Source organism: Elephas maximus, chromosome 12 (assembly GCF_024166365.1).
Source record: "Elephas maximus indicus isolate mEleMax1 chromosome 12, mEleMax1 primary haplotype, whole genome shotgun sequence".
In the NCBI taxonomy this organism is placed as follows: domain Eukaryota; kingdom Metazoa; phylum Chordata; class Mammalia; order Proboscidea; family Elephantidae; genus Elephas; species Elephas maximus.
The window spans coordinates 80,851,794-80,868,319 of NC_064830.1; the positions used below are offsets into that span (position 1 = coordinate 80,851,794).

General features: G+C 41.6%; 1 protein-coding gene across 6 annotated transcripts in view; it reads right to left on the bottom strand.

Moving 5' to 3' along the window:
- Positions 1–16,526, bottom strand: part of DNAH3 (dynein axonemal heavy chain 3) — a 195,904-nt gene that overhangs the window by 36,382 nt on the left and 142,996 nt on the right. For all 6 annotated transcript variants that reach the window (XM_049903316.1, XM_049903322.1, XM_049903317.1 and 3 more), the window contains 7 exons: positions 10,768–10,891; positions 10,520–10,676; positions 10,133–10,276; positions 8,333–8,999; positions 6,973–7,138; positions 4,810–5,026; positions 180–362 (listed from right to left, as the gene is read on the bottom strand). In XM_049903316.1, the coding sequence (XP_049759273.1) occupies positions 180–362; positions 4,810–5,026; positions 6,973–7,138; positions 8,333–8,999; positions 10,133–10,276; positions 10,520–10,676; positions 10,768–10,891 (1,658 nt within the window). The remainder of the gene's footprint in view (positions 1–179; positions 363–4,809; positions 5,027–6,972; positions 7,139–8,332; positions 9,000–10,132; positions 10,277–10,519; positions 10,677–10,767; positions 10,892–16,526) is intronic.

The window sequence follows — 16,526 nt, forward strand, 5'->3', positions numbered from 1 at the left end:
CAGGGGCCAGAAAGACCTGCTTCATCACTTACTAGCTATGCGGCACTGGAGAAGTCACCTACCCTTTCTGAGCCTCACTTTTCTCATCTGTGAGATGGGCATGACTACAGACATCATACAGGGCTGTGTTAGGCTCTAGTGAGATAAGGGACTAGCCCTTTTCTCTTGGCTCTTTATACCTTGATTCCTTGAGCAATCGCAGCAGCAGCATTGGCTTCTTTTTCATCGGCCTGCACGAGAAGCTTCTTGGCATCAGCTTCTTTCGTCTCCGCTTCAATTTTCACCATCATCTTAGCGGTCTCCTCAGAGGTCTGAATGAGCTGAGGCTGAAGTGCAGTCAGTTCTATTTGCATGACTGCCACCTAGCAAGGAAAGAGGGGCAGGAAGAAAGGAGGGTCAGGACGTCAATGCCGAAAATGGCCGTCGGCAGGAGTGGAACCCATCGGCCAACGAGCAGAAAAATATTTACTAATGATTCTGACATGGTACTGGGATTATCTTTTTCAGTTGCTGTTCATCTCTTTGATCTTTTAACAGTTAGTTATTGGGTTCAAAAAATGGGTCGCCCAGACATAAAATGGTAAGCTAAAACTAAAAAAAAAAAAAAACAGGCTGTGTTTCTTTCCTCATTGAGCCTACATCCATGTATTATGGTCAGGGAGAAATAGGCTAACAGTAAGTTAATAAATTTTTAAAGATCTCTTTAAAGTGTTAAAAAGCAAAGACGTCACTTTTAGGACTAAGGTGTACCTGACCCAAGCCATGGTATTTTCTATTACCTCATAGGCATGCAAAAGCCAGACAATGAATAAGGAAGACCAAAGAAGAATTGGTGCATTTGAATTATGGTGTTGATAAAGAATATTTAATATACCATGGATTGCCAGAAGAATGAACAAATCTGTCTTGGAAGAAGTACCGTCAGAATGTTCCTTAGAAGTGAGGACGGCAAGACTTTGTCTCTTGTACTTTAGACATGTTATCAGGAGGGACCAGTCCCTGGAGAAGGACATCATGCTTGGTAGAGGGTCAGTGAAAAAGAGGAAGACCCTCAAGGAGATGGACTGACACCGTGGCTACAATAATGGGCTCAAGCGTAACAACAATTGTGAGGATAGCACAGGATGGGGCAGTGTTTCTTTCTGTTGTACATTGGGTCACTATGATCTCAAGCCGAATTTATAGTACCTAACAACAACAATTTTTTTAAGGCTGGATAGAAGGAACTTTCATCTTTTAAGATTATCTTTTCCAACAGTCAGGTGCCCTCTATAACATTCTGCTAAGTGGTTTTCTGGCCTCTGTTTGAACACCTCTAATGACAGGACCACCACCTGTCTGTCAGTTTGTCATTCTTGGTGGCTTGAGTGTTGCTATGATGCTGGAATTATGCCATCAATATTTCAAATACCAGCAGGGTCACCCATGGTGAACAGATTTCAGCAGGACTTCCACTAAGGCAGACTAGGAAGAAAGGCCTGGCTATCTACTTCTGAAAATTAGTCAGTGAAAACCTTATGGATTACAACAATTGCTAGAACAGGACATCATGCTTGGCGAAGAAGAGGGCCAACAAGGGCATGGGAGACCCTCGGTGAGATGGAATGGTACAACAGCCACAATGATGGACTCGAACATGCTGGCAATTGCAAGGATGATGTAGGACCGGGTAACATTTTGTTCTGTTGTACCTAAGGTTGCCCTGAGTTGGAGCTGCCTGGACAGCAGCTAACATCAGCAATGACGGGGCACTCACCAGCCGTTGTAAATTGAATTCTGTCCCTCAAAAGATATGCTGAAGTCCTAAACCCTGTACCTATGAATGTAACTTTGTTTAGAAATAGGGTCTTTGAAGATGTTATCAGGAGCCCTGGGGTGAAGTGGTTAAGCTCTTGGCTGCTAACCAAAAGGTTGGCAGTTCAAACCCACCAGCCACTCCATGGGAGAAAGATGTGGCAGTCCGCTTCCATAAAGATTAAAAAAATACAGCCTTGGAAATCCTGGGGGGCAGTTCTACTCTGTCCTATAGGGTCGCTGTGAGTGGGAATCCACTCAAGGGCAAGGGGGTTTGGTTTTGATTTTAAAGATGTTATCAGTTAACATGAGATCATACCAGAGTAGGGTGGGCCCTAATCCAATCTGCCTAATGTCTTACAAAAGAGAACAAATACAGAGAAAGGGTTAGACAGAGGAAAGATGGCTATATGACAGAGGAGGCAGACGCAGCTACAAGCCAAGGAATGCAAAGGATTGCTGGGAGCCACCAGCAGCTAGGAGAGAGGCATGGAGCAGTTTCTCTCTCACAGCGCCCAGAAGGAATCAACCTTCTACCCTGATGTGGACTTTCAGCTTCCAGAACTGTGAGAAAACAAATTTCTGTTCTTTAAAACCACCCCCTTTGTGGTACTATGTTATGATAACCCTGGGAAACAAAGGTACCACCTCTCAGGGGGGTGGCACCTTTTTTCAGGCAACCAAACCCCTCCCATTCTCCTGACAAAGAGCTGGAGTTTACGCCCCTACAGTTTTTGCCTGCTAGTTCGGATTCTGCCTTCTAAGGCAGCTCAGACACAAATGATTGGCTTTCAAGTATTTGAAGAGGGTTTCTCGACCTGCTCCCACTGTCCTCAGCAAACTGTGTGTGAGAAGAAGCACGGCGTGCTGGCCTGGTTAGAAACACAGGCTCTGAAGTTCAGCAGGACTGAGTTCCAATTTGGCCTGGCCACTTGTGGGGACTCCTTACAAGGCTGCATAACCACAGGAGAGTTGCCTGGCCTCTCTGTGTCTTGGTTTCCCTGCATGTGACGTGGAGATGAAAGCACTACGTTCCTTGCACACAGTGCCAGGCACATGGCAGGGCTCAAGGAATGTTAACGGGCACTGTCATTTTCTTTCATGGTCTAAACTGCCTCAGGCCTTTTGCTGCTCCTCAAGCAACACAGTTTTCTCACCTCTGTCTGGACAGACCCCAGTTTTCAGCATCTCTCTAAAACCCAAGGGCCCCAAGCTGGACCCAGGACCCTGAGGTGCCGAGCAATGGGGCCACCTCTGATGTCCTTTCCCATCTCTATGTTGCAGAATTCATGGGTTTGCTGTTCACAGCGACAGGTCACCCACTATAAACCAATCAGCTATCTCAGTTCTTTATTGGTGGCTGAAAATCCATCTCTTAATGTGACCCTCTTTTTAGATGGTTTGCGAAGTGGTTCCAAGTACAAATGAATTAAAAATTGATACGCCAGGCATTTTTGCTATGGGTTGTACTTGTGTCAGCTCATTTAGTCTTCATAGCAGCACTGTTATGGAATGAATTGTGTCCCCTAACTCTTATACACATAGATATAATCCCACCTAGGAATAGGGCTGTCTTTGTTATGTTTATGAGGCTATGTCAGCGTAGAATGTGTCTTAAGCTAATCACTTTTGAGATATAAAAGGAGCATCTTAGACAGAGAAGCAAGCAAGCACCAACAGAGGGGAAGATACTCATCACATGAAGGTCACCAAGGAACTGAGGAACAGAGCTGAAAAGAGACAAGGACCTTTCCCCAGAGCCAACAGAGGGAGAAAACCTTCCTCTAGAGCCTGCACCCTGAATTCGGACTTGCCTCCCCAGTTCTGAGAAAACAAATTTGTCTTTGTTAAAGCCACCCCCAACTTGTATTTCTCTTATATCAGCACTAAGAAACCAAGACAAGCACCTCTGAGATCATTCTCTTTTTATAGAAGAAGAAACTGAGGCTGGAAGAGGCGAAAAAACTGTGTCCAAGGTTCTATAGCTGCTAAGTAGTAGAGCTGGAATTTAAGCCCAGGTCTGACTCCACAAAGCACCACTGCCTTACTCTGTCCAATTCTCCAATGACAGCATCCAGGGCTGGGCAAGGGTATGAGAGGATCCAGGGCTGGGCAAGGGTGAGGTAAGTGAGGCACTCACCTTTTTGTGTGTGTGTGTGCTTTAGATGAAGGTTTACAGAGCAAATTAGTTTCTCATTAAACAATTAATACATATGTTGTGTTGTGACATTGATTGCCAACCCTGCCACATGTCAACACTTTCCCCTTCCTGACCTTGGGTTCCCCATTTCCAGCTTTCCTGTTCCCTCCTGCCATCTTGTCCTTACCCCTCGGTTGGTGTGCCCATTTAGTCTCGTTTTATTTTATGGGCCTGTCTAATCTTTGGCTGAAGGATGAACCTCAGGAGTGACGTCAGTACTGAGTTAAAAGGGTGTCTGTGGGCCATACTCTCAGTTTCTCCAGTCTCTGTCAGACCAGTAAACCAGGTCTTTTTTTGTGAGTTAGAATTCAGTTCTACATTTTTCTCCAGCTCTGTCTGGGACGCTCTATTGTGATCCCTGTCAGAGCAGTTGGTGGTGGTAAGCTGGGCACCATCTACTTGTGCTGGACTCAGTCTGGTGGAGACTGTGGTAGCTATGGTTCATTAGTCCTTTGGATTAATCTTTCCCTTGTGTCTTTGGTTTTCTTCATTCTCCCTTGCTCCAGGGCACTCACCTTGGGCACAAATTTTAAGAGGTGCCAAAAAACTCGGTACTCAAGATAACTGGTATTTTAATGCAATATTTTTTTTTAATCAAATGTAATGAAAAAAAAAATCCATGATGAAGAAAATATCAAAATCTTAAATAAAGACAGGATCCAACAGGGCTGGAATTAGGGTGAGGAGAATGAGGTGAGTTATATAAATGTAGGTTCAGATCCTCTCTTTAGTTGGCTCCCCCTTAAATGAGTGCCTCACCTGCCTCCACCTAGTCCAGGACCAATGTGTCCCTTTTCTACTTGGTAGCCACTCACCTGTGAAGCTGCAAAATCAAGTTTCTGAAGGCCTGTCAGGTAGCGGTTCCTCATTGTATCAACCTCTTGTCTCTTGCTATTCAGGAGTGTCTTGAAGGTCAGAATCAATTCGAGGTAGGAGGTAGGGGTTACATAGTTGTGTCTGCGCAACGTGTTGTAATAATCGAGGGACAGATTCCTCACGCTCTCCTGAAAATATTTGCACATGGAGACAACCCTGCAGAGGACACAAAGATGGTTAGGGAAGCCCCACTTCCTCCAGAGAGCACAAGTTGGGTACAGACACAAAAGTGTAAGAAAGCACACACTATTAAAGCCCATTCGAGTCCAAGATTCACTGAAGATAATTCAACAGAATCAAGGTAGAAAAGGATGGGGTAAGTGCATACTCTTACTGGAAAGATCTTTGATCATATCATTTCCATCCCTAATCCCTTTGATGAATAATCAGGACTTAACTTTTTTTAAGCAGCAGTTCTCAACATTTGGCAAAATGGTGAAGGCTCTGGACTTTTCAGAATAATGTTTTTAAATGCATAAAACAAAATACATAGAATTCCAAAGGAAACCAGTGATATTATAATAGAGTTTTAAAAATATTTTTAAACAAATTTATGGAATAGTAATGTATGTGCTTCTTACTGGAGCATTAAATCAGGGATTGGAAGACTTTCTCTGTAAAGGCCAGATGGTAAATATTTAAGGCTTTGTGAGCCACACAGTCTGTCACAACTACTAGTCTGCCTTTGTAGCAAGAAAGCAACCATAGATAATATATAAACTAATGTGCAAGGTCATGTTCCAATAAACCTTTACTTAGAAAAACAGGCTGCAAACTAGATTTGGCCTGTGGACCATAGTTTGCTGACTCCTGTGTTAAATAACAAGATGGATCAGTGGGTCTAATAACTACCACTGTTTTGAAGGAAATGATACACTGAGGTATCTAGAATGACTGAATGAGTCTTGAAAATAACCATAATTCCTACAAAGTCACAGGTTTTGCTAATCCTACTGGGGTATGATGACTATATTCATCATTGAAGGAAATGTAACCTACCAGTTAGACATCAGTGAAAATGCAGATAAAATTTTTTCCCGTTCACATTCACCAACCCTCTGAATTCTATCTGTGGAACCTGTAGACCCAGGTTCAGAAATCTCCTGGCCTAGATAATAAAGCTCAAAACTCTCAAAATGGAATTTAAGGCCATCGACATTCTGAACTCTGCCTAACTTCTTAATTTTTCATTCATTCCTTCAATAAACATTCATCGAGCTTGTGATGTACCAGATGGAGCCCTGGTGGTACAGTGGTTAAGAGCTCAGCTGCTAACCAATTAGCATTTTGAATCCACCAAACGCTCCTTGGAAACCCCATAAGGCAGTTCTACTCTGTTCTATAGGGTTGCTATAAGTTGGAATCGACTTGATGGCAATGGGTTTGGTTTGGTTATTTTATGTACCAGACACCTGCTGGGCACTAAGGATGTAGAAGTAGACAAGGCAGGTGACATGATCCTTGCCTTCATGGAGCCCCCAGAATGGTCTACATCATCTCTTTCCTCACACTAGCCAAAAAGGAAGTGCTTTTTTTGGTAGAGTTGTGTTTTACAAATAAAAGAGAAAGATTTTTTTCATTCCCCCAAAAGAACAACAAAAACTTTGTCAAGTGATTCTGACTCATAGCAACCCTATAGGACAGAGTAGAACTGCCCTATTGGGTTTTCAAGGCTGTCAATCTTTAAGGAAGCAGGCTGCCACATCTTTCTCCTATGGAGCATCTGGTAGGTTAGAACTGCCCACCTGTTGGTTAGCAGCTAAGTACATTAACCAGTAGGCCACCAGGGCTCCTTTCACCCCCCCAAGAACCAGTTTTCATCCCCTTGGCAATGATGTCACCCCTATTGAGCATGCATGCTCTAAGATGACTGAAATAGCCATATTACATCTAGGTCCTCATAGATAGATGACAGTGCATGACAAGACAATTCTGAACAATTTCATTTTATTCTTTTTCAGCAAAGGTGTCTTATTAAATATACAACTAAACGTGGTTTGATTTGAAAGTGTAAGACTTCTTCTATATTAAACTGAGACAGCTTTAAAGCAACAGCAAAAATAGAGCCACCATCCAGATTTTCAAAGACAGCTAACACTTACTCTGCCCGAACGTCGTCATCAAGCTCCACATCTTCCAGAAATTTGTTGGCCACTAACTCCAGGGCATCTGTGGGCCAGGACTGGAACCAATCAATTGTGCAGCAGTTGATCAGCGAAGGGAACATCCGCAGGCGGTTCCGGAAGGCGTCCCCAATTGGGCTCATGGCTTATAGAAAGTAACTTTGTTAGTTCCATTCCCTCAAAGCAGGGAGGCCCCCAGGGGAAAGGCAGGTATTTTTCAGGGTCCTGGTTGGGCAAAGAGGTGTGGGGGCTGGTAGTCTATGTTTCCCTTTGGTACTACAGGTGTGCAATCGGGAATAGATATGGTAAATGCCTGGGAAGCTCAAAGGGGATCTTTGGATATTTTCACGCAACTTTGTGATAGGATCTCCAAAACCAAAAACCAAACCTGTTGCTGTAGATGCAATTCCAACTCAAAGCAACCCTACAGGAAAGAGTAGAATTGCCCCATAGAGTTTTCAAGGAGTGTCTGGCGGATTCCAATTGCCAACCTGTTTGTTGGTTAGCAGCCATAGCACTTAACTAGTACACCGCCAGAGTTTCCGATAGGATATCAGCGTATAAAAATAACCTTCTAACTGTTCTCTCATACCCACTGTTGTCCCTTTCAGACCCTTCTGGTCACTTAGCCAGGATGGTCTGAATTCTTTGACTCACTTGCTCTATCCTTATCAACTCACAAGTATAAGAGAACTATGAATGCCCCATAGTTGCTTATAGCAGTTGTTGTGTGGGCCGTGAGCTTGTTTCTGACCCCATCTCCCTCCAACCGCAAATCTTGGGTTGTATACCCCAAATTCCATTCGTTGGTTCTTTAGACTCAATGTGGTAGGAGGAAGCATGATACATAGGTGGAACTGTGAAGAGGTTAGTGTGGCTGAAGAACACAGAGAGAAGGAAAAGCCTGGTTTAAGATGAGTGTGGAGAGGAAACAGGGTCCTGCCTTATAAGGCGACATGTTAGGAATTTTTTTTTTTTTTTAGTGGACAGCTATTTAAATGTTTGTGTGTGTATGTGTGTGAGAGAAAGAGACAGATAGAAAAACATACCTGCAATAAATGAAAAATAAAAAGAGCATTCTGGTTCAGTGGAATAGAAAGGCCTGGAAAGGCAAGAGTGGATATAGACAGGGGTTAAGTTGTAGGGGTTAGGTCTGGGTGAAATAATGGCAGCTTTTTATCTAATGTGAAGGTGGTAGAGATGGAGATAAATGGATGGATATGACGGATATCTAGGAGGTAAAAATCAACCAGGACTTGGTAATGAGAGTGTATTAAACACAACTCCTGGGTTTCTACACTCAGAGGAAAAAAGTCAGACCATGTTTGCTTCATCTTACCAAGGACAATGTGAAGGTTCTTTTTCACTCTTTCAATAAAGAAGTTATACATAGAGAGAGGGGTGATTTCAATCTTCTCTCCTTCTGTCCTGACTGCCATTTGCATCTTTTCCACAATGTCAGCCTTCTCGTCAGCTGGGAAGATGTTGGGTACATCACCTGTGTTCAGAAGCATGTTGATGTCCTCAACGAATGACTCATCCTTGATCTGGTTATCAGCAAAGAGGAACACGGTACTTTTGGTGGCCACACCGACCTGAAGCATGATCTTCTTTAAGTCCTCTCTCCAGTCATTGCCTGTGTAGTTCTTGGTGATCTCAATCTGGTATAGCTCGTATGAATTCATGAATGTGGACAGTTTGGTGGCACTCTGCCGCCCGCTGCCCCCAATGCCCACCAGAAGCAAGTGGCCTTTGTTCTGCTTCAGGACCCTGCAAATCCGGGAGATGTGCTCAATGGCGAACCTGAACATGACCAAGGACATGGGGGCCTTGCTGATGTTGTTGAACTCTTCCAGATAATATTCCATGACCACTGTGAGCTGTTTCAGGTCGGTGATCTCATCATAGATTTTCTGGTCACTCTCTGGTTTGAAGAAATCTCCAAAGAAGAGGCTACGAATGTTATCATCGACGATCTTTCCAGTGGGTGACAGGTGGATGAGGACCTGTGAGAAAGGTAAGTCTCATCTAAGCATTCAGCCAGTGGCCCAACCAGGATGTCAGTGGAAGATATGGGGGGAGGGAATAGGGAACACGCTTGTTTCTTCTGAGCACATTCTTCAAAAGTCATGGTTCACCAACAGTTTTTTTTTTTTTAAACATAATATGCATATGGTCATAAAGACTATGATAAAAGGACATTAGAGAAAAGAGTATGACAGCAAGGATCAGTCTGTTTGCTAAGTGGTTAAAACACTGGTGTTCAGATTGTAAGACTCCCAGAGAAGGCAATCGGAGGATGGTACCATTTTTTATGCGCTTGCTCCTACACCCGATACAGATTTTAACACTAGCTCTGGTTTCCACTCTCTGTGCCTAAAGTAGTAATGTTTTTTATTCTTCCTCCTTCTGATATTACCAAAAACAAACAAAAAAAAACCTGTTGACATCAAGTCGATTCTGACTCATAGTGACCCTATAGGACAAAGTAGAACTGCCCCCATAGAGTTTCCAAGGAGCATCTGGTGGATTCAAACTGCTGACCTTTTGGTTAGTAGCTGTAGCTCTTAACCACTATGCTACCGGCGTTACTTTCAGAACCTGTTAACACTCTACACTTAGCCTCCGGATTCAACATAAAAACTCTCTCAATTTTCATATAAAGAAATCACAACTTCTTAGCAATGGAGGCAGAACTAGATGATGTAAATATATAGGCTTAAAACAACATTTCTTATATTAAAATGGAAAAGAGGAAATATTCACAAATGGAAGACTATGATGATCTTTCAGTTGGGCTTTACCAGGGCCTCAATCAAACCGTGAAAATTCATGGTTCATTTCTTCATTCCCAAATTAGTTGACCCTAAAAATATATTTTAACTGAATTACAACAAACGTCATCATATTGTAAACCACTTTGAATGGGTCCAAACTTATGTATTACTATAGAAGTGAAGCAAAATTGGACCAAACGGAACATTACCAAATCAAATAACTATTTGACTCGGTCCTGTTTCCCAAGAATTAGACAGCACAGCAGTTAGTATCCACTGGGAATAGAACTTGAAATCTGAGACTATTTGGTCAAACATTTGGGACCATTTCTGAGGCCAAATGATCACAGAGTCTGACTTACCTTTTCCACGGTCTGCTTGAAGCAATTGGCAGTGGTTTCTTTCACCATGTTGAAGAAGACCTGTCTGTCCTCCTGGTCAATCAGACGGTCATAGAAGACTCGATAAACCTCATGGATCCAAAGCCGGATAAATTTTTCTACATCCTGAAAATCCGTAATTACTTAGATGAATGGAAGGTGGTACCTGAGGAGGTAGCTCTCAAGTAGAGGTAACTCTCAAGTACAGCTACCTGGGTTAATATGAGGATTAAATGAGATAAGTCTTATAAAATGGCTAGCAGAGGCTAAGTGCTTATCAAAATTTAGCTATTATTATTATCACTGTATATTCCACCTAGCCAAGGATACTGCTGAATAATCTTGGTAACAGAAATGATAGTGGCTGACCTGCAGGTGGGTATGAGGGCAGAGCAGTACCCCTTGGATCACCCGCGAGAAGTCCCGCAGGTTAAAGACGTAATGTGACTTGGAGGGAGTTGGCAAGAAATTCTCTACTGCAGCTTTATAAATTGTCATAGTAGCTTGCACCAACATCTTTCCGTACCTTGGGGAGAAGGGGGAGACAGACCAGTCAATGAGGGACCCAAACTGAGGGCCCTCAGATCAATCGTCAGGAAGACAAAGGAGCCTCTTACCTTAAGAACATGACATCAAACCCTTTCCCAAAGTGCCAGTCAGCGATAGAACTGAAAATCTTAGTTAAAATGTCATCCTCAAAGGCATTGATGGAAAGGATATTCAGATGGCGAGTGAATCGTCCTGGAAAAACAGGCACACATGTGAGTGTACACATACACTTATACTTACCTTGCAGCCCTAGGCAGCCACTAATCTACTTTCTGTCTCCATAGATTTAATTACATATCTTTAAAAAATATATATTTCATTATAAAGTAAAATACAGACGTAGAAAACCACACAAAACAAGTATATACTTTAGTGAATCATTAAAAGGTTAACACCCTTAAAGCTACCATCCTGGACATATCAGGAGAGACCAGTTCCTGGAGAAGGACAACATGCTTGGTAAAGTAGAGGGTTAGCAAAACAGGAAAACTCTCAACGAAATGGACTGACACAGTGGCTGCAACGATGGGCTCAAATATAGCAACTACCGTGAAGATGGTGCAGGACTGGGCAGTGTTTCATTCTGTTGTACACAGGGTCACTATGAGTCGGAACCGCCTCGACGTCACCCAACATCAACAGTTACCATCCAGGTCAAGAAATAGAACTTTGTCGGCCCTCCACAGTAGCTCCTCCACACGCCCTATCCTAATCACAACCCTCTCCTTCCCTCTCTCCAAAAGTTAGGACTATCCTGACTTTTATAGTAATTGTTCCCTTGCATTTTTTTATGGTTTTTAATCACCGAAGTGTTCATTCCTAGATATCAGAGTTTAATCCCGCCATTTAAAAAAGTGTGATATGTCTTTTAAGCCTCTTTTAATCTATAACCTATAGGTTCCACCTCCATCCTTTTCTTTTATCTTTTGTCTATTGAAAATCTGGGCTGTTTGACCTGTAGAATTTCCCATGGTCAGAATTTTGCTGATTGCATACTCATGGTTTAGTTTATCACATTTCTCTGTCCTCTGCGCTTCCTAAATATTTGCAGCTGGATCCAGAGACTTGGTCAGACTCAAGTTCCACCGCTTTGGCAAGATTATAGATGGTGGTATGTTCTTTTGTCAAAAGACACATGATGATGTCTCTCCTTTTGTGATGTTGGCAGCTATTGATGCTTGATGGCTAGATCCATTAATCCACCAGGGATTGCTAAATGGTGATATTCTATAATTTCCTTTTTTTTTTTTTTAATTTTTTAATTTTTATTAAGCTTCAAGTGAACATTTACCATTCCAATCAGTCTGTCACATGTAGGTTTACATACATCTTACTCCCTTCTCCCACTTGCTCTCCCCCTATTGAGTCAGCCCTTACAGTCTCTCGTTTCGTGCCAATTTTGCCATCTTCCCTCTCTCTCTATCTTCCCATCCCCCCTCCAGTCAAGAGTTGCCAACACACTCTCCCGTGTCCGCCTGATTTAATTAGCTCACTCTTCATCAGCATCTCTCTCCCCCCCCACTGACCAGTCCTTTTCATGCCTGATGATTTGTCTTCGGGGATGGTTCCTGTCCTGTGCCATCAGAAGTTCTGGGGAGCATTGTCTCTGGGATTCCTCTAGTCGCAATCATACCATTAGGTGTGGTCTTTTAATGAGAATTTGGGGTCTGTATCCCATTGGTCTCCTGCTCCCTCAGGAGTTGTCTGTTGTGCTCCCTGACAGGGCAGACATCGATTGTGGCCGGGCACCAACTAGTTCTTCTGGTCTCAGGATAATGTAGGTCTCTGGTTCATGTGGCCCTTTCTGTCTCTCGGGTTCTTAGTTGTCGTGTGACCTTGGTGTTCTTCCTTTGCCTTTGTTCCAGGTGGGTTGAGACCAATTGATGTATCTCAGATGGCCGCTTGTTGGCATTTAGGACCCCAGGTGCCACAATTCAAAGTGGGATGCAGAGTGTTTTCATAATAGAATTATTTTGCCCATTGACTTAGAAGTCCCCTCAAACCAAGTTCCCCAGACCCCAGCCCCTGCTCCGCTGACCTTTGAAGCTTTCATTTTATCCAGGAAACCTCTTTGCTTTTAATCCAGTCCAATTAGGCTGACCTTCCTTGTATTGAGTGTTGTCTTTCCCTTCACCCAAAGCAGTTCTTATCTACAGATTGATCAATAAAAAGCCCTCTCCCTCCCTCCCTCCCTCCCCCCTTTGTAACCACATAAGTATGTGTTCTTCTCCTTTTTTTCTATTTCTCAAGATCTCATAATAGTGGTCTTATACAATATTTGTCCTTTTGCCTCTGACTCATTTCGCTCAGCATAATGCCCTCCAGATTCCTCCATGTTATGAAATGTTTCAGAGATTCGTCACTGTTCTTTATCGATGCGTAGTATTCCATTGTGTGAATATACCACAATTTATTTACCCATTCATCCATCGACGGACATCTTGGTTGCTTCCAGCTTTTTGCTATTGTAAACAGAGCTGCAATAAACATGGGTGTGCATATATCTGTTTGTGTGAAGGCTCTTGTATCTTTAGGGTATATTCCGAGGAGTGGGATTTCTGGGTTGTATGGTAGTTCTATTTCTAACTGTTTAAGATAACGCCAGATGGATTTCCAAAGTGGTTGTACCATTTTACAATCCCACCAGCAGTGTATGAGAGTTCCAGTCTCTCCGCAGCCTCTCCAACATTTATTATTTTGTGTTTTTTGGATTAATGCCAGTCTAGTTGGTGTGAGATGGAATCTCATCGTAGTTTTAATTTGCATTTCTCTAATGGCCAGTGATCGAGAGCATTTTCTCATGTATCTGTTGGCTGCCTGAATATCTTCTTTAGTGAAATGTGTGTTCATATCCTTTGCCCACTTCTTGATTGGGTTGTTTGTCTTTTTGTGGTTGAGTTTTGACAGAATCATGTAGATTTTAGAGATCACGCGCTGGTCTGAGATGTCATAGCTGAATATTCTTTCCCAGTCTGTAGGTGGTCTTTTTACTCTTTTGGTGAAGTCTTTAGATGAGCATAGGTGTTTGATTTTTAGGAGCTCCCAGTTATCAGGTTTCTCTTCATCATTCTTGGTACTGTTTTGTATTCTGTTTATGCCCTGTATTAGGGCTCCTAGGGTAGATCCTATTTTTTCTTCCATGATTTTTATCGTTTTAGTCTTTATGTTTAGGTCTTTGATCCACTTGGAGTTCGTTTTTGTGCATGGTGTGAGGTATGGGTCCTGTTTCATTCTTTTGCAAATGGATATCCAGGTATGCCAGCACCATTTGTTAAAAAGACTATTATTTCCCCAATTAACTGACACTGGTCCTTTGTCAAATATCAGCTGCTCATACGTGGATGGATTTATATCTGGGTTCTCAATTCTGTTCCATTGGTCTATGTGCCTGTTGTTGTACCAGTACCAGGCTGTTTTGACTACTGTAGCTGTATAATAGGTTCTGAAATCAGGTAGGGTGAGGCCTCCCACTTTCTTCTTCTTTTTCAGTAATGTTTTGCTTATCCGGGGGTTCTTTCCTTTCCATATGAAATTAGTGATTTGTTTCTCTAGCCCCTTAAAGTATGACATTGGTATTTGGATTGGAAGTGCGTTATATGTATAGATGACTTTTGGTAGAATAGACATTTTTACTATGTTAAGTCTTCCTATCCATGAGCAGGGTATGTTTTTCCACTTAAGTATGTCCTTTTGAATTTCTTGTAGCAGAGCTTTATAGTTTTCTTTGTATAGGTCTTTTACATCCTTGGTAAGATTTATTCCTAAGTATTTTATCTTCTTGGGGGCTACTGTGAATGGTATTGATTTGGTGATTTCCTCTTCGGTGTTCTTTTTGTTGATGTAGAGGAATCCAAGTGATTTTTGTATGTTTATTTTATAACCTGAGACTCTGCCAAACTCTTCTATTAGTTTCAGTAGTTTTCTGGAGGATTCCTTAGGGTTTTCTGTGTATAAGATCATGTCATCTGCAAATAGTGATAGCTTTACTTCCTCCTTACCAATCTGGATACCCTTTATTTCTTTGTCTAGCCTAATTGCACTGGCTAGGACTTCCAGCACGATGTTGAATAAGAGCGGTGATACAGGGCATCCTTGTCTGGTTCCCGTTCTCAAGGGAAATGCTTTCAGGTTCTCTCCATTTAGAGTGATATTGGCTGTTGGCTTTGCATAGATGCCCTTTATTATGTTGAGGAATTTTCCTTCAATTCCTATTTTGGTAAGAGTTTTTATCATAAATGGGTGTTGAACTTTGTCAAATGCCTTTTCTGCATCTATTGATAAGATCATGTGGTTTTTATCTTTTGTTTTATTTATGTGATGGATTACATTAATGGTTTTTCTGATATTAAACCAGCCTTGCATACCTGGTATAAATCCCACTTGATCAGGGTGTATTATTTTTTTGATGTGTTGTTGGATTCTATTGGCTAGAATTTTGTTGAGGATTTTTGCATCTATGTTCATGAGGGATATAGGTCTAAAATTTTCTTTTTTTGTAATGTCTTTACCTGGTTTTGGTATCAGAGAGATGGTAGCTTCATAGAATGAGTTGGGTAGTATTCAATCTTTTTCTATGCTTTGAAATACCTTCAATAGTAATGGTGTTAAGTCTTCTCTGAAGGTTTGGTAGAACTCTGCAGTGAAGCCGTCTGGGCCAGGACTTTTTTTTGTTGGAAGTTTTTTGATCACCGTTTCAATCTCTTTTTTTGTTATGGGTCTATTTAGTTGTTCTACTTCTGAATGTGTTAGTTTAGGTAGGTAGTATTGTTCCAAGAATTTATCCATTTCTTCTAGGTTTTCAAATTTGTTAGAGTACAATTTTATGTAGTAATCTGATATGATTCTTTTGATTTCATTTGGTTCTGTTGTGATGTGGTCCTTCTCGTTTCTTATTCGGGTTATTTGTTTCCTTTCCTGTTTTTCTTTAGTCAGTCTAGCCAATGGTTTATCAATTTTGTTAATTTTTTCAAAGAACCAGCTTTTGGCTTTGTTAATTCTTTCAATTGTTTTTCTGTTCTCTAATTCATTTAGTTCAGCTCTAATTTTTATTATTTGTTTTCTTCTGGTGCCTGATGGGTTCTTTTGTTGCTCACTTTCTATTTGTTCAAGTTGTCGGGACAGTTCTCTGATTTTGGCTCTTTCTTCTTTTTGTATGTGTGCATTTATCGATATAAATTGGCCTCTGAGCACTGCTTTTGCTGTGTCCCAGAGGTTTTGATAGGAAGTATTTTCATTCTCGTTGCTTTCTAAGAATTTCCTTATTCCCTCCTTGATGTCTTCTATAACCCAGTCTTTTTTCAGGAGGGTATTGTTCAGTTTCCAAGTATTTGATTTCTTTTCCCTAGTTTTTCTGTTATTGATTTCTAGCTTCATTGCCTTGTGGTCTGAGAAGATGCTTTGTAATATTTCGATGTTTTGGATTCTGGAAAGATTTCTTTTATGACCTAATATGTGGTCTATTCTAGAGAATGTTCCATGTGCACTAGAAAAATAAGTATATTTTGCAGCAGTTGGGTGGAGAGTTCTGTATAAGTCAATGAGGTCAAGTTGGTTGATTGTTGTAATTAGGTCTTCCGTGTCTCTATTGAGCTTCTTACTGGATGTCCTGTCCTTCTCCGAAAGTGGTGTGTTGAAGTCTCCTACTATAAATGTGGAGGTGTCTATCTCACTTTTCAATTCTGTTAAAATTTGATTTATGTATCTTGCAGCCCTGTCATTAGGTGCATAAATATTTAATATGGTTATGTCTTCCTGATCAATTGTCCCTTTTATCATTATATAGTGTCCTTCTTTATCCTTTGTGGTGGATTTAAGTCTAAAGTCTATT